We start from the raw sequence: 24,052 nt of genomic DNA, 5'->3' as shown, positions 1-24,052 counted from the left end.
TCAAACTTTACATCGGAATCTGGGGATGTACTGTATGGTGATTAACATAATATAATAAAAAAAAATTCAGGTAATTGATGGCTGTCCTATTGTTACTGTTTCCTCCATTCTGGTCAAATACTGTGCCCTGTATGTTTTCTGTTTTCGGAGGCAACAAATTACTAGGAAAAATATTCTTGATCTCTTCCTGTTTTTTGCCAGCTGTGTTTTCAACTACTCACCATTATAGCCGCAGGGTTTCAGAATGGTATTAATCTTTTGCGCAAGCACAGAAGATGAAGTCTGAAGGAAGACTATCCACAATTTTTTTTCCTTTTAAAATTCTATGCTGAATAATGAGTGATAAGAAAATATTTCCTATACTAATTATGTTCATTTCTCTTTTTTCATTAGGAATACTTTGATTTAGACAAAGTAAGCAACATGGTTATAATCCTTTCCACAAAGAAGAGCACCTGGCTGGCTCAGTCGGAAGAGTGTGTGACTGTTGATCACAGGTCATGAGTTCAAGCCCCATGCTGGGTACAGAGATTACTTAAATAAACTTTAAAAAAATCCTTTCCACAAATAATAATGAAGATAACTATGAAAATAAGTGTATCAGTGAAAATAGTGGACAACTTTTACTAAACATTTACTGTGTAATAGGAATAGTTCTAAGCACTTTACATTTATTAACTCTTTGAATCCTCACAACAAACCAATACACACAGTATGATTATGTTTAATAATACATATGAAATAAAATGCCACTAATAATATAAGTAAAAAGTAAAAACAAAACAAAACTAGAAGGATAAACAACACTTTGATAACAGTGGTTAATTACCTTTCTAGTATGAGACTGGGGTGGATAAAAAGAAACAAAACAGTTTATAGGGAGAAAATGTGCATACTTTCAGCAATTAAAATAGATGTTTTAAAAGAAAGAAACAAACATTCAAAGATAAATCTGGGGTCATAGTAATCAGGGCATATTTCATAACTGCAAACATTTAATGCAAACAGAAAATAAGTAATAAAGTCATTTTGAAAAGTCACTAAGTATATACAACTCATTTTTAAAAATCTATATTTACTGAATGGCAACCATATTTTTTGGCATGATCAAAACAGGTGAAGGGATAGCATGCATGCATATCATGACTTTAAAAGCAAATTCTGGGAAGTTTGCTCTATCAACTTAAAAGTAATCATTGACAGTTGCTATGATTACTGTTAATCTTGGTTTTTAGTTGCTAGTTTTCTGATTTTCTGTTTTATATAAGAAAATACAAATTTGTGAAATGAAACACAAGATTAATACTGACTTCAAAAACAAGGTTATAATTCTACACTTAAAAAATACAAGGTCACACAATTTTAAACAGTGTGATATTGGTGTAAGCAAAAATACATAGGTCAGAGAAGAAAAAAATACAAGCCAATATCAACAAGGATATAATGTCTCACCAAGAAGGTAAAACAAAATAATGGGCAAGAAAAGAATTATTGAACAACTGCCCTTAGTATAAGATTGGGGGACAGGGGATGGGCAAACGTCAATTTAGAATCTTAATTCATAATTTAGAGTAAAATACATTTGAATTAAAAAGAAATATAAAATAGGGGCACCTGGGTGGCACAGCGGTTAAGCATCTGCCTTCGGCTCAGGGCATGATCCTGGCATTATGGGATTCAGCCCCACATCAGGCTCTTCTGCTGTGAGCCTGCTTCTTCCTCTCCCACTCCCCCTGCTTGTGTTCCCTCTCTTGCTGGCTGTCTCTATCTCTGTCAAATAAATAAATAAAATCTTCAAAAAAAAAAAAAAGAAAAAATATAAAATTTAAAAACAAAAATAGTGAAAGCGTAACTATCAAATGTGAATTTTTTGTTTCAAATATTAGGAAGGTAACAAGAGCTTTAACTTTTATTATTCATCAGTATGAATTCCCTGATGACGAATGAGATCTGAGCCACTGCTAAATGCCTTCCCACATTCCTTACAGTTAAAGGGCTTTTCACCAGTATGAATTCTCAGATGTCGCGTAAGGTTTGAGCATTTATTAAAGGCCTTTCCACATTCACTACATTCATATGGTTTTTCATCTGTATGAATTCTCTGATGTTGAAAAAGTTGTGAGTTCTGAGTAAAGGCCTTCCCACATTCAAGACATTCAAAGGGTTTCTCACCGGCATGAATTCTCTGATGTTGACGAAGTTGTGAGCTCTGAGTAAAAGCTTTCCCACATTCCTTACAATCGTAAGGTTTCTCCCCAGTGTGAATTCTCTGATGATTAGTAAGTGCTGAGCCACTACTAAAGGCTTTCCCACATTCCTTGCACTCATAGGGTTTTTCACCAGTATGAATTCTCTGATGCTGAACAAGCTTTGAGCTCTGAGTAAAAGCTTTGCCACATTCTTTACATTCATAAGGTTTCTCACCTGTATGAATTCTCACATGCTGAAAAAGTTGTGAGCTCTTAGTAAAGGCTTTCCCGCATACTTTACATTCATAGGGTTTTTCACCAGTGTGAATTCTCTGATGGTCGATAAGATTTGAGCAATAGCTAAAGGCCTTCCCACATTCCTTACATTCATAGGGCTTCTTACCAGTATGAATTCTTTGATGTTGAGAAAGGTAGGAGCTACAACTGAAAGCCTTCCCACATTCCTTACATTCAAAGGGTTTTTCGCCAGTGTGAATTTTCAAATGTCGAGTAACATGGGAGCCACAACTAAAGAATTTCCCACACTCCTTACATTCATAAGATTTTTCACCAATATGAATTCTTTGATGTTGAATAAATTGTGAATTCTGACTAAAGACCTTTCCACATTTCTTACATTCATAGGGTTTCTCTTCATTATTAATTATTTGATGTAGAGTAAAGAATGTCTGTTGAATAAATGTGGGCATGTATTCATGAGTGAATATTTCTTGGCTGAAATGCCCACTTTGATATCCCAGTTGTTTTTCAAAGTGGTTTCTATATTCCAAAATGTCTCTAAAACTGGAGAACTCAAGGCCATGCTTTGTAAGTCCCATTATCTCCCTCTGGCATGATTCTATTTCATAAACTTCCTTCTTCAGAGACAGTAACTTGGTTTCACACATTGACTCCAGATCTGAAAGAAAATGAAATGATAAATATTCTTACCACCCGACCCCACTCCCACCACCCATTTGTGAAAAGTTAAACTTTAATAATAGAAATGGACAAATTAAAGTGAAAATAGTATCTGGTCATAAATGACATACAGTTCTCAAGTAGATCTGTTTAATCTGAAAATAAACCCCCAAAATGCACTAAAATGTGATATAATGCAGAATGTGAGGGAGGAGACTACAGAAAAAGGAAACCACAACAATTCTCAAATATTGATGTGGATCAGAATCATAAGGAAAGCATGGTAAATATATAATACTTCGGCATATGAAAAGATTACAAGTCATGTATACATCTATGTAAGCATGCAAGCATGTACACATAAGAAACCGTTATACTACGTGTATTTAAAAAAGTGGATAATTTTCTGACCTCCATTAAAGGTTTCCTGAGAGGAATAAAGGCACACAGTGGGAAGATTTCTGGGCTCTGTAGTATGATCAAGAATAAATTTGCTCTTTGTCTCTGGTTTCTAACACCGAGCTTCAAAAATCCTTGGATTTTTCTGAGTGATAGAGTGTTTTTGGCTATGCTAATGAAATGACTCATGGCAGATCCCTAGATAGCTGCAGGATAGGAACTGGTGACCAGAAAGATCTAGCATGTTGTTAGAGGGTTGGGACTTTCAGCTACTGGACTTCTGAGGGAAGAGAAAAGCCAGAGATTGAGTGGTCAATGACTCACTCCATCATGCCAGTGTGATTAAATCCCAATAAAAACTCTGGACATCAAAGCTCAGTGGACCTTTCTGGTTGGTGAGCATATGTCATGTGCCAAGAAGATGACACACTTTGATTACACAGGGAGAGGGAGTGAAACCTCTGCATCTGGAAGCCTAGTAGACCTTGCCCTAATATATATCCTTCAGAGTAGAACTGCAATTGTAAGTATAGAGCTTTCTGGAGTTCTGTGAATCATTTAAGCAAATTATTAAACTTGCAGTAGTTATGGAATTACCCAAATTTATAGCCAGTTGCTCAGAAGTGTAGGTGTCTAAGAACTCTGAGACTTGCAGCCACCATCTAAAGTGAGGGCAGTCTTGAGGCGCCTGGGTGGCTCAGTCAGTTAAGTGTTTGCTTTTGGCTCTGGTCATTATTCTGGGGTCCTGGGATTGAGCCTTGCATTGGGTTCCCTGCTCAGCAGGGAGTCTGCTTCTCCCTCTCCCGCTGCCCCTTCCCCCACTCGTGCTTGCTCTCTCTCTCAAATAAATAAAATCTTTTCAAAAGTAAAATAAGATAAAGTGAGGGCAGTCTTGTGTACAACTCTGCTGGTTTTCTCAAAAGATTTTATTTATTTATTTGACAGAGAGAGACAGCCAGCAAGAGAGGGAACACAAGCAGGGGGAGTGGGAGAGGAAGAAGCAGGCTCCCAGTGGAGAAGCCTGATGTGGGGCTCAATCCCAGAACGCCAGGATCACACCCTGAGCCTAAGGCATACGCTTAATGACCGCACCACCCAGGTGCCCCAGAATATGTTATGTTCTGGTGAGTCAGTAAAAATACTGTTTGTCGTGGAATTTTATGATGCTGATCTTGGGAGAAGAGAGAGACTTACTCATATACCATTGCAGTGGCTGAGAGAAGAGGCAGCTAAAGTTTAAGGCAGACAGAAAGAAAATACTGTCATGGAAAGATGACAAGAAGTGGAAGCAGGCTTATTAGAGTGGAATTCCAACTCTGACAGTTACTCACTATAGGGTCCTGGGCAATTATTTATTCTAAGTCCCCATTTCCTCATCTGCAAAAGGGAGATAATCTTTACCTCATGATTCCTGGGAGGGAAAGGCATAACGCCTGTAAATGTCTTTGAGTCAAGTGTTCAGTATTTGATAGCTATTATTATGAAAGGATTTCTTACCAAAAATGTGGACTTTAGGCAAATTAAATGGTTTAAGACATCAAAATGGAGCCTATTGGAACATCTCAAGCAGAAACAAGGAATTCATTCCAGCATAATTTTTTTTCTCCTATTCCCATAGAAAATTTCAGCAATTTCCATAGAGTTAAGCTCCTAAGTAAGTTTTAAAACTATCCTCTTCTATGTCCACAGCCAATGGCCTCTCTTCTAAACCAGAATCATCTCTTACTCAGGCCACTGAAGTAGCCTCCCAACCCATCTCCCCACCAAGTTCTCACACACTTTAATCTATTCAACAACCAAAATTAATGTCGCCTGGCCTTCCACTGCTCCAAACCAAACTCCTCACACTCACTGGCAAAGATCAACTGATCTCCAATCCTGACTCATGCTCCACTGTTGCTTGCTCACTATCCAGTAACCCTTTCTTTCAGGTCTTGAAACACATCAAGCTTTCTCCTCCTAGAAGGGCCTTCAAAGGGGTTCTTCCATCTGCCTGGAGTTTTCTATTTTTTTTAAGATTTTTTTTTTTTTTGAGAGAGAGAGAGAGAGCGCACAAGTTGTGGGGGAAGGGCAAAGGGAGAGGGGGAAGCAGACTCCCCACCGAGCAGGGAGCCCGATATGGGCCTCAATCCCAGGACCCTGGATTCATGACCTGACCCAAAGGCAGATGCTTAACTGAGCCAGCCAGTTGCCCTGGAGTTTTCCTAATACATTAAACAGTAAGACCTAGTATTGAGATTAGTACTACAGTAATTCTGAAATACAGATGAGCACAAATAATTTTTCAGTATGTCTTCATTAACAGTAAAATGATACGAAAATATCTGTGATTTCCATTCATGTCAAAGTTATAGGAATACGCAATTTTCAATTTGAGGTTAGTAAATATAAAGATGTATTCTTCTCCTCATGCAAGTTCATGGACTCCCTAAATTCTATCCAAAAGAATCTAAAATTAATCTGCTAAAATATGAAAAAAAAATCCAAAATTAGCAACCTCCCTAAAAACATGATGTCACTCCTCTGCTCAAATCATCTCATTCAGAATAGAATGCAAAGCCCATACCAAGGCCCACAAGATCCCAACACCTGCAGGTACACCCCACCTCTCGCCTGCACTCACACACAAACACACTAATGCACGTGCATCCTGCCACTTTGCTGATCTCCTTTCCCACAAGTCCCTCTTTGCTTATTCTGTTCCAACCGCAATGGTAGGAGCCAAACAGCTCCTAATTCAGGGACTTTGTTCTTCCTTTTCCTTCTGCCTGAATCTCTTCTACCAGACATTTACAGCACTTGTTCCCTCACTTCCTTCAGGTTTTGATTAAATGATCACCTCATCAAAGAGGCCTTCTCTCACCTCCCTTCATATCACTTACCACCATCTGACATTATAAACATACCTATTTTTTCTCTCTCACCCTCTAGAACACAGGCTCCAGAAAAGCAAAACTCTGAATGTTGTATTCAATGCTGTAATCCCAGCACTGGGACCCATACTCACTATATAGTAATGCTTTTCTGGAGCATTTAGGATAAAATCACACTTTATCCTAAATCTCTCCTTCTCTGCCACCTCTTCCTTTCCCTTATAGGTCTTTCTGTTTTCCCCAACATTGTCATAATAGAAGGTGACTGCAATCACTTGCAAGACTCCCAACTATTTATTTAGTATGGATTTTCCACTTCTGCATATTTAGCCTCTGACTTTCTGCTGGGCTCCCTGATTCTCTTTACTAGATTCTACTTTGTGGAAATTATTTATGGATTTATTTTAGCACTACTTTTTTTTTAAAGATTTTATTTATTTATTTGACAGAGAGAGAGCCAGCAAGAGAGGGAACACAAGCAGGGGGAGTGGGAGAGGAAGAAGCAGGCTCCCAGCAGAGAAGCCTGATGTGGGGCCCAATCCCAAAGCACTGGGATCACACGCCCTGAGCCAAAGGCAGACGCTTAACGACTGTGCCACCCAGGTGCCCCTAGCACTACTTTTTGACTCCCAAGTTCTTAACAGCTGACATGATTAGCAAATGGCAGCACCTGGCAGGCTCCCTTGCACAATAAGTAAATGAAAAACACTGGGTAAAGGAAAAAAGCACAACAAACTGATAAAACAGGTCACTGGCAAGTATTATTCATGAAGACCAGTACTTGGAGGAGGGGCAGTGCATACACACACATGCATGCATGCACACACACAAAACATTTAGACGAGTCTAAGAGGAAGAAAAGCCAGCAAGGAACAGAATCTAAAATATGGGTAAAAGAGTTTTATTGGAGGGGAAGTGAAGAGCCTGTCCTACTTGAAATTATGAGGGTTGCTGGAGAAGAGCAGCAGAAAGAGTAGTGAGAGAAGGAATGAAACAAGTCATTTGTAAACTCATGCTAAGAGGACTTGGTTTTTCCCGGAAGCCCAGTTAACATCTCAAAGGTGCTGAGTTTACCTGTAGTGCCTTGCTCCTGCCCAGTCATTTCTCACTCACCTGAACACAGGCCTCTTGTCAGCTCTCTGCCAACCATCCAGGGCTCTTTTCCTTGTTCCAATAAGGAGATAACTTGAGGCTTAGGAATGTAAAGTCCTGCTCACAAGAAAAGATACGGGACATGGTTATGCTGTGGGTAAACCAGATCCAGAAATCAGATCCAGTCCCTTGATGGCCAAAGAGGAGATGCCACTACAGGAACAGCCAAAGAAAGAGGATGAAGCTTCTGCCACAGTCACTGGAGGTGCCCATTTTCCAACTCTTCCTTTTCATTGCAGCTCAAACCACTTATTTGGGAATAAGGAGCAGAAATTCAGCCGGTAACTCGAAAAGCAGCTGGGAAATTCACTGTGGAAGAAACATTCCAGAGGCGAACTCTAAATGACTGGTATAGAAGCCCTTACCCATTGACAGCAGATTGCTATAGTTCTCCAACATCACATCTCTGTACAAGTCCCTCTGACCAGGGTCCAGGCACTCCCACTCCTCCTGTGAGAAGTCTACAGACACATCACTGAACATCACTGATCCCTGAAACAATAAACATATGTATTACTTGTGTAATAAAAGAAATAATTCAGAGACTATTGGACTTGTATTGTGGGGTAAAGCAAATGAGTGACTGTACTGGTATCACCCAGAATCAGTATCTTTGGATCTTAAAAAAGAGATGCAAGAGTAATTAGTTTATTTTATAATAAAATTACTAGAGTGCGCCTGGCTGGCTCAGTTGGTAGAGCATGCGACTCTTGATCTCGGAGTTTTAAGTTCAAGCTCCACGTTGGGTATAGAAATTACACCCAAAAATAAAATCTTACAAAAAAAAAATTTATGAATAAACCTAACCAAAGATATGAAAGACCCATGCTCTGGAAACTATGAAACACTGATGAAAGAAACTGAAGACAACATAAATAAATGGAGACATTCCATGCTCATGGACTGGAAGAACAAATGCTGTTGAAATTTCTACAGTACCCAAAGCAATCTATAGATTTAATGCACTCCCTATCAAAATACCAACAGTATTTTTCACAGAGCTAAAACAAACACTCCTAAAGTTTGTATGGAACCACAAAAGACCCCAAATAGCCAAAGCAATCTTGAAAAGGAAAAAAAAATTGGAGGTATCACAATTCCAGACTTCAAGTTAAATCATAAAGCTGTCGTAATCAAAACAGTATGATGCTGGCACAAAAACAGACATATAGATCAATGGAACAGAACAGAAAGCCCAGAAATAAACCCACAATTATGTGGCCAATTAATTTTGACAAAAGAGAAGAGAATATACAATGGGAAAAAGACAGTCTCTTCAACAAATGGTGTTGGGAAAATTCTACAACTACATACAAAAGAATGAAATCGAACCACTTTCTTACACCATACACAAAAACAAACTCAAAATGAATTAAAGACCTAAATTTGAGACCTAAAACCACTAAAATCCTAGGAGAGACCAAAGGCAGTAATTTCTCTGACATCAGCTGTAACAACATCTTTCTAGATATGTCTCCTGAGACAAGGGAAATAAAAGCAAAAATAAACTATTGGGAATACGTCAAAATAAAAAGTTTCTGCACCACAAAGGAAACAATCAAAACTAAAAGACAACTTACTGAATGGGAGAAGATATTTGCAAATGACATATCTGATAAAGGGTTAGTATCCAAAATATATAAAGAATTGATACAACTCAACACCCAAAAAACAAATAATCCAATTAAAAAACAGACAAAAGACATGAACAGACATTCCTCCAAGGAAGACATCCAGGTGGCCAACAGACACATGAAAGATGCTCAACATCACTGATCATCAGGGAAATGCAAATCAAAACCACAATGAGAAATCACCTCACAACTGTCAGAACAGCTAAAATCAAAAACACAAGAAACAACAGGTATTGGTGAGGATGTGGAAAAGGAGGAACCCTCTTGCACTGTGGTGGGAATGCAAACTGGTGGTGCAGCCACTATGGAAGACAGTATGGAAGTTCCTCAAAAAATTAAAAATACAACCACCCTACGATCTAGTAATTGCATTACTGAATATGAAATACTAATTCAAAGGGATACATGCACCCCTATGTTTACATAGCAGCATTATTCACCATACCCAAATTATGGAAGCAACCTAAGTGTTCATTGATAGATGAATGGATAAAGATGTGGTACTTATATAGACAATGGAGTATTATCCAGCCATAAAAAGAATGAAATCTTGCCACTGCAACAACATGGATGGATCTAAAAAGTATGACACTAAGCAAAATAAGCAAGTCAGAGAAAGACAAATACCATATAATTTCACTCACATGTCAAATTTAAAAAATAAAACAAATCAGCACAGAAAAAAAAAAGAGAGAGAGATAGACCAAAAAAAAAAAAAAAAAAAAAAAAAAAAAAAAAGACTCAACTATAGGGAAAAAGCAAATGGTTACCAGAGCAGAGGTGGTCAGGGGGATGGGTGAAATAAATGAAGGGAATTAAGAGTACACTTATCTTGATGAGCACTGAGTAATATATGGAATTGTTGAATCACTATATTGTACACCTGAAACGAATATAACATTGTATGTTAACTAAACAAAAAGGGTAATCAGTTTATTATATATTGAAAACAAACAAGTTCCTGACTCTATCTACTGAAAAGGCCTACAAATAATCATTCATCCGGTAGGACTAAGCACCCCTAGGGTCTAGATTGTAGTCCCTAAGTAGCATATTCAAATAAAATGAACCAAGGTCCTTTAGGGGAAAGAAATGATTTCAGGATTGAGTCAGAAATGCACAGGATGAGTCTGAACATTCTGTTACATCAGACAGCAAGAGAGCTATCAAAAACAATTAGAATCATGTTCCAAGGACTCAGGCACCGAATTGAAGAGCCTCTCAATGGCCTGGCCAAAAAGGGTATAATTTGAGGGTCTAGTATAATGGACCTATAGATTTAAAAAAAAGTTTAATTCTTGAGCTGCTAACAACAATGAATAAAAAACTACTGGTCACCTTTTTAGGATTCTAAGAAACCAACTCATTATTCAAATATTCCTTCCTAGACAGACTATCCTTTAGGGTAACCAAACAGTTGATGAGAAGTTTTACTTTATGAAGAGTATTTCACCTAATCATTGAAGGAGGAATGACAGAATTAAAATATCATTTTGCAACCTCTAATCTAGATAGTAATCATCAAGGGTGGATAACATTACAAAAAGAAAGAGAACCAGATATAATGTGCCTCCTGATGGAATCACATATCACCACCTATGATACATTCATGCAAAAAAAAAAAAAAACCCAACTGAATCTGATCAGCATCTAGAGTTAACTACCAATTTTCAGGAAACAGTTAAATGATGCCACAAAGACGCAATTGGCAAAATCCAAACAGGACAAATGAACCATTTTTTTTTCTTTTCTAACAAAAACATACAGAGAAAGAAAAGAGATAGAAGGGTACCTTCTATACCTCTATAAATAAGAGACTCAAAACACCTCAATGAAGTTCAGTGCAAAGTCCTTATTTGGATTCTAATCCAGATAAATGATTAAAGAATTCAACAATTATGAAAATTTGAACACTGGCTAGATACTGATGACACAAATTATTTCTAACTTTTCTGGAGGTAATAATGGCATATTAGTTGTTTTAAAAAATAATCCTTGTCTTTTAGAAACACATACTCATTTGTATTTGCTTCAGAATAATCCTGTGTAGAAGTGAGGGTAGGGTAATGTGCAAGGAAGAAACAGGTTATCAGTATAAATGAAACAAGACTGACTCGGAGTTGAAGCTGAATGGTGCGTATATGGGAGTTCATAACTCCTCTACTTTCCTATGTCTGAAATTTATTATTATAAAGGTTTTTAAAGGGGGTTGGTAAAGGGGTTCCTGGGTGGCTCAGTCGTTAAGCGTCTGCCTTCAGCTCGGGTCATGGATCCAGCCCCGTATCAGGCTCGCTGCTCAGCAGGAAGCCTGCTTCTCCCTCTCCCATTCCCCCTGCTTGTGTTCCCTCTCTCGCTGTGTCTCTCTGTCAAATAAAATCTTTAAAAAAGGGGGGGGGGTTGGTAGAGAACAGAATATCTGCAAGGCTCTAATCATATGAATAGCATTGATTTAAACAAAACTGTGATACAACTCTGCTGTGGGAAAACGAGGTAGAGTGTGATATAGCAAATCCAAATCTACACATACCTTGCAAAAGAATAACTACAAAATGTCTAAAAATTTGATTAATCAAGAAATATCAATATAGGATTATTAATTAAAATATGGATATATTCTATCAGAATCAGCTAAAAGAGATGCAGGTATCTCCCTTTAGGGAGTACCCTTATTTCTGAGATAAAGAAAACTGGTGATTCATATAGAAATTCCCCATGATCCACACTTCCTGTCCAACTTAAAACTGAACTTTGTTCATGGATGCCCTAAAAGTCACAGAGGTCTGTCGGGATCAGCTACCAAGACCACAATCTTCCAAGCTCATAAACCAGGAGGTCTTGCAACAGCCTAACATTTGGAACTACCAACATCCCTTCCTATTCTATCTCACTGGTAAATACTGATCTGTGGAACAAACCCATGTTTGCTCCCAACTAAGCAATTCATACTTCTCCACCTCATCAAATCACTGTCTGGAAAGCAAAAGTTCATTCTACAAATCTATTCTCATTTCCTAGTAATTCATTTCCTTTCCATCATAGCTCCTGGGACAGGGCTGAGGAAAGAGATGCGAGATGAAAATATTAATGCTGGGTCAAAAGAAGATGGCACTTGGGGCGCCTGGGTAGCGCAGTCGTTAAGCGTCTGCCTTCTGCTCAGGGCATGATCCCAGCATTCCGGGATCGAGTCCCACATCGGGCTCCTCCGCTGGGAGCCTGCTTCTTCCTCCCGCTCCCCTGCTGTGCTCCCTCTCTTGCTGGCTGTCTCTCTGTCACATAGATAAATAAAATCTTTAAAAAAAAAAAAAAGGAACTTAAGAATGGTAAGGGATTATCTGGTTAGACTCAAGGGAAAAAGGAGACCAAGGATCCTGAAGGGGAAACCTCATAGCCAAAAATGTCAGGAGTAGGAAAACAAATACTCACATGACCATTGAAAAAATTTAGGTTTTTAATTTGAAACTAAATGTCAGGAAGGTAAGAAAAAGCATCAACTCACCTGGGCCATGGCTTTCAGTATTGCAGGAGAGGATCAGTCCTCCTTGGGGCTGGTGTCTTGAGAAAGGATGGTATTCTGAGAAAGCAGGACTGGGGAAGCAAAGACATGCTCTAGAAATCACACTGGCTTTACAGCTTTCACTGTGGGTCTTATGATGTAACTGTGGTCAGTGGGAGTATGGGATAAATCATACTTCTTCAACCCCAGAAGCTTTAGCTACAGTAAAATGGATCCTGGCTAGTGGATTCAAAGGAATACAGACTCAGATTCCTTCTCCTTCCTCTGATTAACCACGTGATTCAGGCCAGACCTGGTCCCACTTTAGGGAACCGGAGACAGAGCTGCTTTGACCTGCTTGAGGAGATCCCGCCTCTGCGGCCCTCAAGCAGATTCACCCAAATGGTATCCTTTGTCCAGGAACCCAGTGTGCTCTGATTAGAAGGACTAAGACTTCCCTAATGAAGTCTTCTCACTTCCCAAGCCCAAGACAGTCTGTCAACTCCCTTCTCCCCAGAACTCCCGACATCAGCCATACACAGAGACACTCCTCATTCTTACCCTATAGCTCTGTTTTTCTTAAAAAAAAAAAAAGAAAAGAAAGAAAAATCAACTTTGCTTATATGTTTTTGACATGCAAAACAAAGTGTCAACTTTTACAGCTTTTGGGTAACTATGCATATTTATATAAATTTCTCTGTTTAATGTTTTGTCACACTTAGGTCTCTATTTATTTATTTTTTATTATAATATGTTAGTCACCATACAGTACATCATTAGTTTTTGATGTAGTGTTCCGTGATTCATGGTTTGCATATAACACCCAGTGCTCCATGCAATATGTGCCCTCCTTAATACCCATCAGCGGGCTAGCCTATCCCCCCAGCCCCCTCCCCTCTAAAACCCTCAGTTTGTTTCCTGGAGTCCATAGTCTCTCATGGTTCATTTCCCCCTTTGTTTACCCCCTCTTCATTTTTCCCTTCCTTCTCATATTGATCTCCCTGCTATTCCTTATGTTCCACAAATGAGTGAAACCATATGATAATTGTCTTTCTCTGCTTGACTTATTTCACTTAGCATAATCCCCTCCAGTCCCGTCCATGTTGATGCAAATGTTGGGTGATCATTCTTTCTGATGGCTGAGTAATATTCCATTGTATATATGGACCACATCTTCTTTATCCATACATCTGTTAATGGGCATCTCGGCTTCTTCCACAGTCACACTTAGGTCTTTAATCAATTATTATTTTATTTTGGTAGAATATTATTTACTAAAATACTATAAGATTATAAATTATAATTTTATTTCAGTGTAATTTATGAGTTAGGAAACCTACTTAATTTCTCTCATAGGAAGCCGACTACCCAAGTGTACCAAAGTCACATGTGAATAATATATATCACTTAAAATGCACTATTATTTTATATGCCACTAAGAAAGATAAAAACTGTATAAGATATTACCTGACGTCAGATATACTGAAACAAAGGGGGAAAAAAGTGAGCCTCACAGCAGGTGACTTAAATGCTATACCATTGATTTAAATGCTATACCATTATCACAGATGATACATGTTTGGATTTATTGTAGTTCTCTTTTGGTTCAGTGATCCATCTTTATTCATTGGCCAGCAACACACTCTATTTATTACAATTTAAAAATGTCAAAAAATATGTCTTATAATTTTAAAATATGTCTTAATAAAAGGCCGCTTCTGTTACGTACCTATTAGAATGGCCAAAGCCAGAACACTGACAACATGAAATGCTGGTGGGGAGCAACAGGAGCTCTCATTCATTGCTGGTGGGAATGCAAAATGGTACAGCCACTTTGGAAGACAGCTTGACAGTTTCTAACAAAACTCGACGTACTTTGGGTGCCTGGGTGGCTCAGTCGGTTGTGTCTGCCTTTGGCTCAGGTCATGATCCCAGGGTCCTGGGATTGAGCCCTGCATCCGGCTCCCTGCTCAGCAGGGAGCCTGCTTCTCCCTCTCCCTCTGTGCTCTCTCTCAAATAAATAAAATAATAAAAAAAAAAACCCAAACATACTCTTTTATGATCCAGCAATCATACTTCTTAGTATTTATCCAAAGGAACAGAAAAATTATGTCCACACAAAGACCTGCACAGCAGCTTTATTCCTAATTCCCAGAACTTGGAACCTTTAGTAGGTTAATCGTTAAATAAACTGGTACACCCAGAAAATAGAATGTCATTCAGTGATAAACAGAAGTGAGCTATGGAGCCATAAAAAAATAAAAGGAAGCTTAGATGCATATTACTAAGTAAAAGAAGCCAATATGAAAAGGCTACATACTGTATTACTCAAACTATATAATAATCTGGAAAAAGCAAAACTCTTAAGACAGTAAAAAGATCAGTGGTTGCTGAGTGCTCGGGTAGGGATAAATAAGTAGAACACAGAGGATTTTTGAGGCACTGAAACTACTCTGCATGATCCTATAATGATGGATACGTGTCATTATACATTTGTCCTAACCTATAGAATGAACAATAAATAACAATAAATAATAAATATAATAACAAAAAACAAATAAATAACAATAATAAAAACAACAAATAAATAATCTAAACTGTGAACTTTGGATGGGGCGCCTGGGTGGCACAGCGGTTAAGCGTCTGCCTTCGGCTCAGGGCGTGATCCTGGCTTTATGGGATCGAGCCCCACATCAGGCTCCTCTGCTATGAGCCTGCTTCTTCCTCTCCCACTCCCCCTGCTTGTGTTCCCTCTCTCACTGGCTGTCTCTGTCTCTGTCAAATAAATAAATAAAATCTTTAAAAAAAAAAAAAAAAGAAAGTATTTAAACTGTGAACTTTGGATGATTATGCGGTGTCAGTATAGGTTCATCAACTGTACCAAATGGGGGTGCCTGGGTGGCTCAGTTGGTTAAACATCTGCCTTCAGCTCAGGTCATGATCCTAGGTCCTGGGGTTCCAGCCCCAAGTCAGGCTCCCTGCTCAGCAGGGAGTCTACTTCCCCCTCTCCCTCTGCCCCTCCCTTCCCACTCATGTGCTCTCTCTCTGTCTCTCAAAGAAATAAATAAAATATTTTTTAAAAATTTAAAAAAACTTTTATAAAGAAAGTGTACTAAATGTACCTGGTGGGGGATGTTGATAATGAACGGGGAGGCTATGGGTGTATGGGGGAAATCTTTGCATATTCCTCTTGATTTTTCTATAAACCTAAAACTGCTCTAAAACCATAAAGTCTTTTAGGGGCCCCTGGGTGGCACAGCAGTTAAGCGTCTGCCTTCAGCTCAGGGCGTGATCCTGGCGTTATGGGATCAAGCCCCACGTCAGGCTTCTCTGCTATGAGCCTGCTTCTTCCTCTCCCACTCCCCCTGCTTGTGTTCCCTCTCTTGCTGGCTGTCTCTATCTCTGTCGAATAAATAAATAAAATCTTTAAAAAATAAAAAATAAAAAAATAAAACCATAAAGTCTTTAAAAAAAAAAAAGGTTTAGCTCTGAAGCTAGACTGTCTAGATTAAAAATAAATAATCCCTCATTACTCACCTTCTTCAAGTTTCCTGATACTCTGACTTACTTTCCTATATGAGCATAAATTGTTTAAAAGATGTATTGGTATTTTTCTTGAGGCTGCATAAAATGAATACCTTAACTTAAGGAGTTCTGACACCTTTGTGATGTTGAGTCTCGCTTTCCTAGAACACAGAATACCTTTCTATTTATTCAGGTCAATGTTTGTGTCCTTCAGGATACTGAAAAGTTTTCCTCATATGTATCATGCTCATTTCTTTTTCAGATTATTTCTAGGTATCTTATACCATTTTTATGGCTATTATTAATTATATTTATAAAATTATAATAATTAGTATGTATAAGATGTAATTACATAACAGAAAATTAACATATAAGTATGTATTTATTATATGTAAATGTGTTCTATGTTATTGTTTACTTATAATTGTTATACATTTCCCAATGCATCTTCCATCTATTTTTGTTTTAAATATAAAAAATTCTATTGATTTCTGGATACTGACTATGTACCTTTTTGAATTCTCTTATTTGTAACAGTTTTCAGTCTATAACAGGATGTTAAACTATGCCTCTCTCATTCTTAGTTTAGGAGAAGTCCTGAAGAAAAACAAGACAATAGGGGCCATGAAACTGCGTTCCACAACGAGAACCCTGGCCATCTTTTTTTTTTTTTTTTTGAGATTTTACTTATTTATTTGAGAGAGAGAGCGAGAGAGAGCACAAGTGGAGGGGAGGGGCAGAAGGAGAGGGAGAAGCAGACTCCTCGCTGAGCAGGGACCCCCATGAAGGGTTCAATTTCAGGACCCTGAGATCATGACCTGAGCTGAAGTCAGACTCTTAACAGACACCCACCCAGGCACCCTAAGAACCCTGGCCATCTTATGTATCGTGCAAAAGGAGCTGGCTGCAAACTGATTTTGTGCCCTTGGTTCAATTCAACATCTATTCTAAAGGTGTTTCAGAGATTGGAGAGTGTATGAGAGGAGGCTTTGAAAGAAAGATCTGTTTTAGATCTTTAATTTTTAGAAAGCACTGGTGTGCTCTGTATTCCTCCTACTTCACAGGGACAGAAAAAAGGGACCCCAGTGCTGCAAGGGTTCCAAGTAGAATGTGACAGAAGGTCTTGGGAAATTTTTCCTTGAGTTTAGAAGGCACAAAGACTGGGGCAACATTCCATCTTGGAAGTAGATATGGACCCCATAGTAGGAACTGGCCTGGGTCTGGCTTTATTCTAAGCCTACCAAAAGGATCTCCAGCTCTAGAAAAGAGCTCCGTGGAGGACTAATGCCCAGGCTGTAATCCTGGAGTGGAGCCACTGCCCTCTGCTCAGTGGTTGTGAACATGCCCCAAGGCAACTGAAAACCAGCATCCCTACAATAAGATTTTTCTTTCCCTCTCTTTTTGCTGCTCCCCACTTCAAGGAGTTGTCTAGTGAAACAGAGAAGTTTAGGAGAAGGAAAAAGAGAAGCAATCATCAAGTTTTCTCACTGGAAGCTTCTAGCTCAAGGAGCCAGGAGGTTAAACTTTTAAAACAAAAGTTTAGGGGTGCCTGAGTGGCTCAGTCGGTTAAGCGTCCACCTTCAGCTCAGGTCATGATCCCAGAGTCCTGGGATCCAGCCCCGAGTCGGGCTCCCTGCTCAGTGGAGAGCCTGCTTCTCCTTCTGCCTGCTGCTCCCCCTGCTTGTATGCGTTCTCTGTCTCTCTCTCTCTCGCTCTATCTCAAACAAATAAAATCTTTAAAAAATAAATAAAACAAAAGCTTATGGCATCAATTAGTCAGTGAAACAGATGTTCTAATTACTAAAATGAGACTAATTTTGCGATTGAAAGAAATCAGGGGACTGTTCATTTTCCAACTGTGACTGAAACACTTATCCATAGGCAGGAAATCAACTGGCCCAGAGAAGCTTGAGAGAAGTTATGGGGAAGGGGCACCTGGGTGGCTCAGTTGTTAAGCGTCTGCCTTAGGCTCAGGGCGTGATCCCAGAGTCCTGGGATCGAGCCCCACATCAGGCTCCTCCGCTGGGAGCCTGCTTCTTCCTCTCCCACTCCCCCTGCTTGTGTTCCCTCTCTTGCTGGCTGGCTGTCTTTCAAATAAATAAATAAAATCTTAAAAAATAAAAAAAGTTATGGGGAAAAAATAAAGCAGTTGTTTCCTATGGAGTACTAGTTTTCTAATGGATTTGGGGGAGGAAGGTAAAATAATACTGCTTATAGTGCCTTCTCCCTGATTTTACTGTGAATGCTTCTGGTATCTCACCCTTAGGCATTAGGTTAGTTTTGCCTTTTTTTTTAAATATTATTTATTTATTGATTTGACAGAGAGAGAGACAGCCAGCGAGAGAGGGAACACAAGCAGGGGGAGTGGGAGAGGAAGAAGCAGGCTCATAGCGGAGGAGCCTGATGTGGGGCTCTCCCAGATCGCCGGGATCACGCCCTGAGCCGAAGGCAGATGCTTAACCGCTGTGCCACCCAGGCACCCCTGCCTTTTTTTTTTTTAACCTTTTAATACAGAAATCTCCAAACACGCACAAAAGTAGAGTTTAAACAGTATGAAAATCCTCCATTTACCTATTAACTAGCTTCAGTAATTATCAGGTCAGGTAGCTCAGTCTGTTAAGCGTCTGCCTTCAGTCAGGGTCCAGGGATCAAGCCCTGGATCAGGCTCTCTGCTCGGCAGGGGAATCTGCTTCTCCCTCTCCCTTTGCCCCTCCCCACTTCTGTTATCTCTCTCTTGCTCACTCTCTCTCTAACAAATAAAATCTTAAAAAAAAAAATTATAAGGTCATGGGCAATATGGTTTTATCTAGACTCTCCTCCACTCATTTTAGGTTAGCTTTGATTTTTGTTTAAATAGCTTTATTGAGATATACTTCACATATTATATGTCAATCATTTAAAATACATAAATTCTATGTTTTTTACTATATCACCATGATGTAATTTTAGAACATTTTCACTTCCCCAAAAGAAAACCCATTAACAATCTCCTTTTCCCCCTCCTCCCTCAGCCCTAAGCAGACATGAATCTACTTTCTGCCTCTATGGACTTGTCTAACATTTCATATAAATGGAACCATAGGACATGTGGCCTTTTGTGACTAGATTTTTTCATTTATCACGTTTTCAAGGTTTATCCACATTGTGGCATGTTATCAGTACTTCATTCCCTTTTATTGCTGAATAATATTCCATTGTATGGATAGATCACATTTTGTTTATCCATTCATCAGTTGAATAGACATTTGGATTATTTCCATTTTTGGCTATTGTGAATAATGCTGCTATGAACATTCACGGACAAGTTTTTGTGTGAATATACGTATTGAGTTCTCTTGAGTATATACCTAGAAATGGGACAGCTAAGTCATAAGGCAACTCTGTTTAACATTTTGAAGAATTGCCAAACCATTTTCTAAAGAGGTTGAACCATGTTGCATCCCACCAGTAATTTCTCAAAAGCTTCATCTTGTTATTATCTCTTTTTTTATCATAGGTATCCTACTACATAGAAGTGGTATCTCATGTGGTTTTGATTTACATTTTCCTTATGACTAATGATGCTGAGTGAAATTAGTTTTTAAGAACTCAATTCTTCAGAATTCTTTTCTAAGGTAATATCCAGTATCATCCCTTACTTTCCAGAAGGCATTCCCATTCATGTGGGAAGAGGCAATAGCTCTTATTTCCTATTAAGGACAAGGAAATTGAGGATGGAAGAAACACTGTGAATGGCTAATGGGAGATGGGAACACATCCCCTACTATGATTGTGATTTGTCCACTGCATCTTTTCATTCTGTCAAATATATTTGAAACATTTTACAAAGGTATGTACATTTAGGACTATAGTATCTTACTGGTAGACTAACCTTTTTATTATAAATTATTGCTCTTCCTGGCAAAGCTTCTGTTCTAAAGTCTGTTCTCATACAATGAAGTAGGAATGTAAATTGATAAAACTATTTAGGAAAACTACCAGTGTATATTAATGCTGAATATATGCATAACCTACAACATAAGTATTTCACTCCTAGGGGTATACCCAACAGAGGCATTTACGTGTGCACCAAAAGACATGAAGAATGTTCAGAGTAGCCTTTTCCATAATTGCCCCAATATGAAATCTTGAAAACGACTCAAATGCCAGTCAATGATGGAATGGATAAATAAATAGTGTTATATTCATACAGCAATTTTCATTTCATACAGGAATTTTCAGCAGCAATAATAATGAATGATCCATAAAAACAGGATGAAACATGAATTAATCCTGCATATTCATACTACATAATATTATTATGTATTACAGTCATACCACCTGTGAAAAACAGTGTTAAACAAAAAAAGCCAAGCACAAATTATGTGATACCATTTATATAAAATTCCAGAACAGACAAAATTAATCTATGGCTGTAGAAGACAGAGTGATGGTTATCTTTGGGAGAGGTGAGTAGTGAATGGATGGGACAAGAATTGGGCTTCTAAAATGCTGGTAATGTTCTATTTCCTAATCTGATTTGAGATCTGGTTAAAGGAATATGCTCACTTTAAAAAATTCATCAAGTCATACACTTTGATTTCTGTACTTTTGGAATGTATGTAATACTTTAAAAACAATATGATATATCTTTGTATCAGCAAATAAAAAATGAAAATATCAAGTGACCAAGTATTAGAGAGAACAAAGATGACTACGTTGATAAACTGCTGGCAAGACTTTAACTGGTATAACCATATTGAAAACCAGTTCAGCATTAATCTAGGAAGTTTGAAGATATGGCCTGGCAATTCCATTTGCATGTTTATACCCTAGGAAAAGCATGCATATGTGCACCAGAGTACTTATAAAAATGTTTAGAGTAGCCCTTTTAAGTGAGCCCCAAACAAGAAATAATCAATGTCCAAATACATAGCTGTGGTTTATAGCAATAAGATTAAGCCTAAGAAATACAATACTGTGTGAAAAAAAGACTCAAAACAATATTACTCAGCACAATTTAATTACTATAAAATTAAAAAGACAAAACTATATTACTTAGGGATGTGTAGATATATGATAAATTGTTTGATTGTTTTTTTTAAACACCAACAAGAAAATACATTATCACCAAAGTCAGAATAAAGGTTACCTAAAGAGGTGAAGAGAATAGGTTTATTCTGGAGGCAGGAAGAACAGAGGCTTCTGGAAGGGCTGACACAAGTTTTTATTACATAGAGATTCCCTTTATAATTCTTCTTTTATTAAAGATTTTATTTATTTATTTGACAGAGAGAGACAGAGAGAGAGGGAACACAAGTGAGGGGAGTGTGAGAGGGAGAAGGAGGCTTCCTGAGGAGCAGGGAGCCTGATGCGGGGCTTGACCCCAGGACTCTGGGATCATGACCTGAGCCGAAGGCAGACACCTAACGGCTGAGCCACCCAGGCACCCCTCCCTTTATAAGTCTTAAACTGTATGTCTATATTTTAAGTATTTTTGTGTATGTATGTAATATTCAGAAATTTTTAACCAAGGAAAAATTATATAATAGCTATAAATTTTAGTGAAAACATAAAATATGAAATGATAAATGCTATGAGATTCTGATCTTGAAAATAATGTATATTGTATGTACACAGGAAATGTGTTAGAATGAAATTGATCAATAACAATGGTTATTATCTGTGTAGTAGGAGTTTACTTTTGCTTTCTGTAACTTCCCATTTTCCAAATTCTCTAAAATAATCATGTGTACGTGTGTATGTGTGTGTTTATGTGTGTGTTTAAAAAGAAGCAAAAGCTTAATACATTGGAGAAATTGAGCTGTTTTCTAAATTAGTATGTGAACACTATGTAGAAGGAAATGAGGGGAACTGTTGGGATCTGTGTGTCCACTACTAGAGCTTCCCATCGTTTTCTTTAATGGAAATTTGTCCAGGTCACATAGATGCGTCTATGCTAAACAAGGCCATCTAAAAGAAGAAAAGCCTAAAAAGGCAAACCCCTTGCGCCTTCTATTTGGTTTCCTCAACAGCCATCCCTCCTTCTTCCTCTGGGGACCTATCTGAGAAGAGCAGAGCTGAGAAAGGAGAAAGGAATCCTGAGATACCACCCCTTTATTGTAGCCCAGACTGACCAGAGCAGTAGTGGCTCTGAACTCACACCTACCACGCATGGAGAGGAGGGATGGAGAGAGGTCAGAGTCTAGACTGCTCAGAGCATTCCTGTATGAGCATGTCAGAAGGGACGAAGTCTCTGCTGTCCAAGACCAAAATCTTGTCTTGACCTCACACAACTCCTGGGACAACACACACTGCCACCCTGGCAACAGTTACAGGCACGCTCCAACTGCACACACGGTGCCACAAAAAGTTACAAGATCACACTCACACGTCCTCACAAAGTCACAGATACCCAGTAGGCATAGCGTTGCTAACAATCATACAATCACAACCACGCACACACATAACACCCCTCAGATAACACTCATGGCCGCATAATCACAGATTCTGTGCACTCCCCACCTCCTACACACAATGTCACACAAAACGAACGCACACACTCACAGACCCACAGGGGGGACAGTCACACCTTACACACGCGGAGCCGCACAGTCAGAACCACACACCTACAGCAGGGATATCCAGCCACACCTGCAAACAGAGGTCCGCGCATGGTCAGTCGCAATGACACACCCACCACAGGGACAATCACACCCCTACACGGTGCGCCGCACAGTCACATAAGGTCACAGTCGTGCACAAGGAATCCTGTTCCTCTGGTCCCTTCCCCCGGTCCGACGAACTCACTCGCGCCCGAGACTCCAGACCCGCTCAGACCGCCCCTTCAGGCTGCTCCTCCCCAACCCACGGACGCACCTGCGCAGCCTGGTCGAACCCTCAAGACAGCCGCTCACCTTGTAATTCCCCTTGCTAGGAGGCCGAGGGTCGGGCAAGCGAGTGAAGGAGCGGCCCTCTTCCTCCGGGGGCCTCTGGGAAATGTAGTCCGGAAGCAGGTCGACTCAGACAAGATGGCGTCTGGCGCTTCGATTTCCTGCTGGCGCATAAACCTGGGCCAAGCCGATATCTCTGCTCTCCTCTCCAGATCGTTGCCAGGGGTCTTCTAGAGCCAAGTGCAGTCTTCGAGTCAGGTTCCCACAGGAGACATCCTGGAGATAAGCTTCCTCCATAGGCTCTGCGAGTGCCTGGGACCCACATGTTTCCGAAGAAATAGAAAAATGTTGCCGGTTCCTACGAAGTTCATTAAAGCCGCAAGAACTTCTGGGAAATGTAGTCTAGAGGTGGAACGGGCGAGGCTACCGCCCATGTATCTTGTCTCAGATAACTGCGCTAAGCTTGCCCGCAGTAAAGAGTGGAGCCTCACCCAAGGCTCTTTTGGAACTTGTAACTGTTAACCTTGAAAGTAAAACTGTCAGTTACTTGACCACCAAAATGGGTTTGTTGGGAATAACAGAACTGCAATTCATTAAGTGAAAGCTCTGCCAAAATGGTAGACAAGTCCTGCTAACAAAGGAGAGGAGCAGCTCTTTCACGGAAAAGGAGGAAGTTGGGAAATTATTTTGAAGGAAATTCCACTGGAGAAAACCAGGGTGATGATGGTTTATCATTGGCTAAACTGCAGGGGTAGTCAATTTCTTGTAGGTGACGCACTGTACATCTTTCCCCTTTGGGGCTTGTAATTTACATTACATTCTTTCTTGTTGAGGGTCTTTCTTCCTCTAACTGACAGACCCTCTTTTAGCCTCCTGACTCTACTTTAGTGAGGTTTCCCCTTATTTTCACATAACCTACTGATACTACCTAGGATTGACTGACTACATTGCCATTTTTGCCTTCCTCAGTGGATGAGTGTGGAGCAAGACCTGG

General features: G+C 39.3%; 1 protein-coding gene and 1 non-coding gene across 7 annotated transcripts; one reads left to right on the top strand and one right to left on the bottom strand.

The window, feature by feature from the left end:
* The first annotated feature begins 453 nt into the window (after positions 1-453).
* Positions 454-525, top strand: TRNAN-GUU. The gene has a single exon. It is a non-coding gene; the product is annotated as a tRNA-Asn (tRNA).
* Positions 526-1,759: 1,234 nt separating this feature from the next.
* LOC100473998 (zinc finger protein 383) lies at positions 1,760-23,432 on the bottom strand. 6 transcript variants are annotated; one of them, XM_019793387.2, is made up of 5 exons: positions 23,045-23,432; positions 12,665-12,753; positions 7,900-8,026; positions 7,496-7,591; positions 1,760-3,108 (listed from the first exon to the last, which is right to left on the bottom strand). In XM_019793387.2, exons 2-5 carry the CDS (start codon positions 12,671-12,673, stop codon positions 1,913-1,915), a joined length of 1,428 nt encoding a protein of 475 aa, XP_019648946.1. In that variant the 5' UTR covers positions 12,674-12,753; positions 23,045-23,432; the 3' UTR covers positions 1,760-1,912. The 6 variants fall into 6 exon arrangements, with proteins under 6 accessions (XP_019648946.1, XP_011215708.1, XP_034494278.1 ...); XM_011217406.3 differs by having other exon boundaries at positions 23,083-23,432; XM_034638387.1 differs by lacking the exon at positions 7,900-8,026 and having other exon boundaries at positions 7,496-7,843.
* Between the last annotated feature and the right edge of the window lie 620 nt (positions 23,433-24,052).

This window comes from Ailuropoda melanoleuca, chromosome 12, assembly GCF_002007445.2.
Source record: "Ailuropoda melanoleuca isolate Jingjing chromosome 12, ASM200744v2, whole genome shotgun sequence".
Taxonomy (NCBI): domain Eukaryota; kingdom Metazoa; phylum Chordata; class Mammalia; order Carnivora; family Ursidae; genus Ailuropoda; species Ailuropoda melanoleuca.
This window is presented reverse-complemented; position numbering and strand designations above follow the sequence as displayed.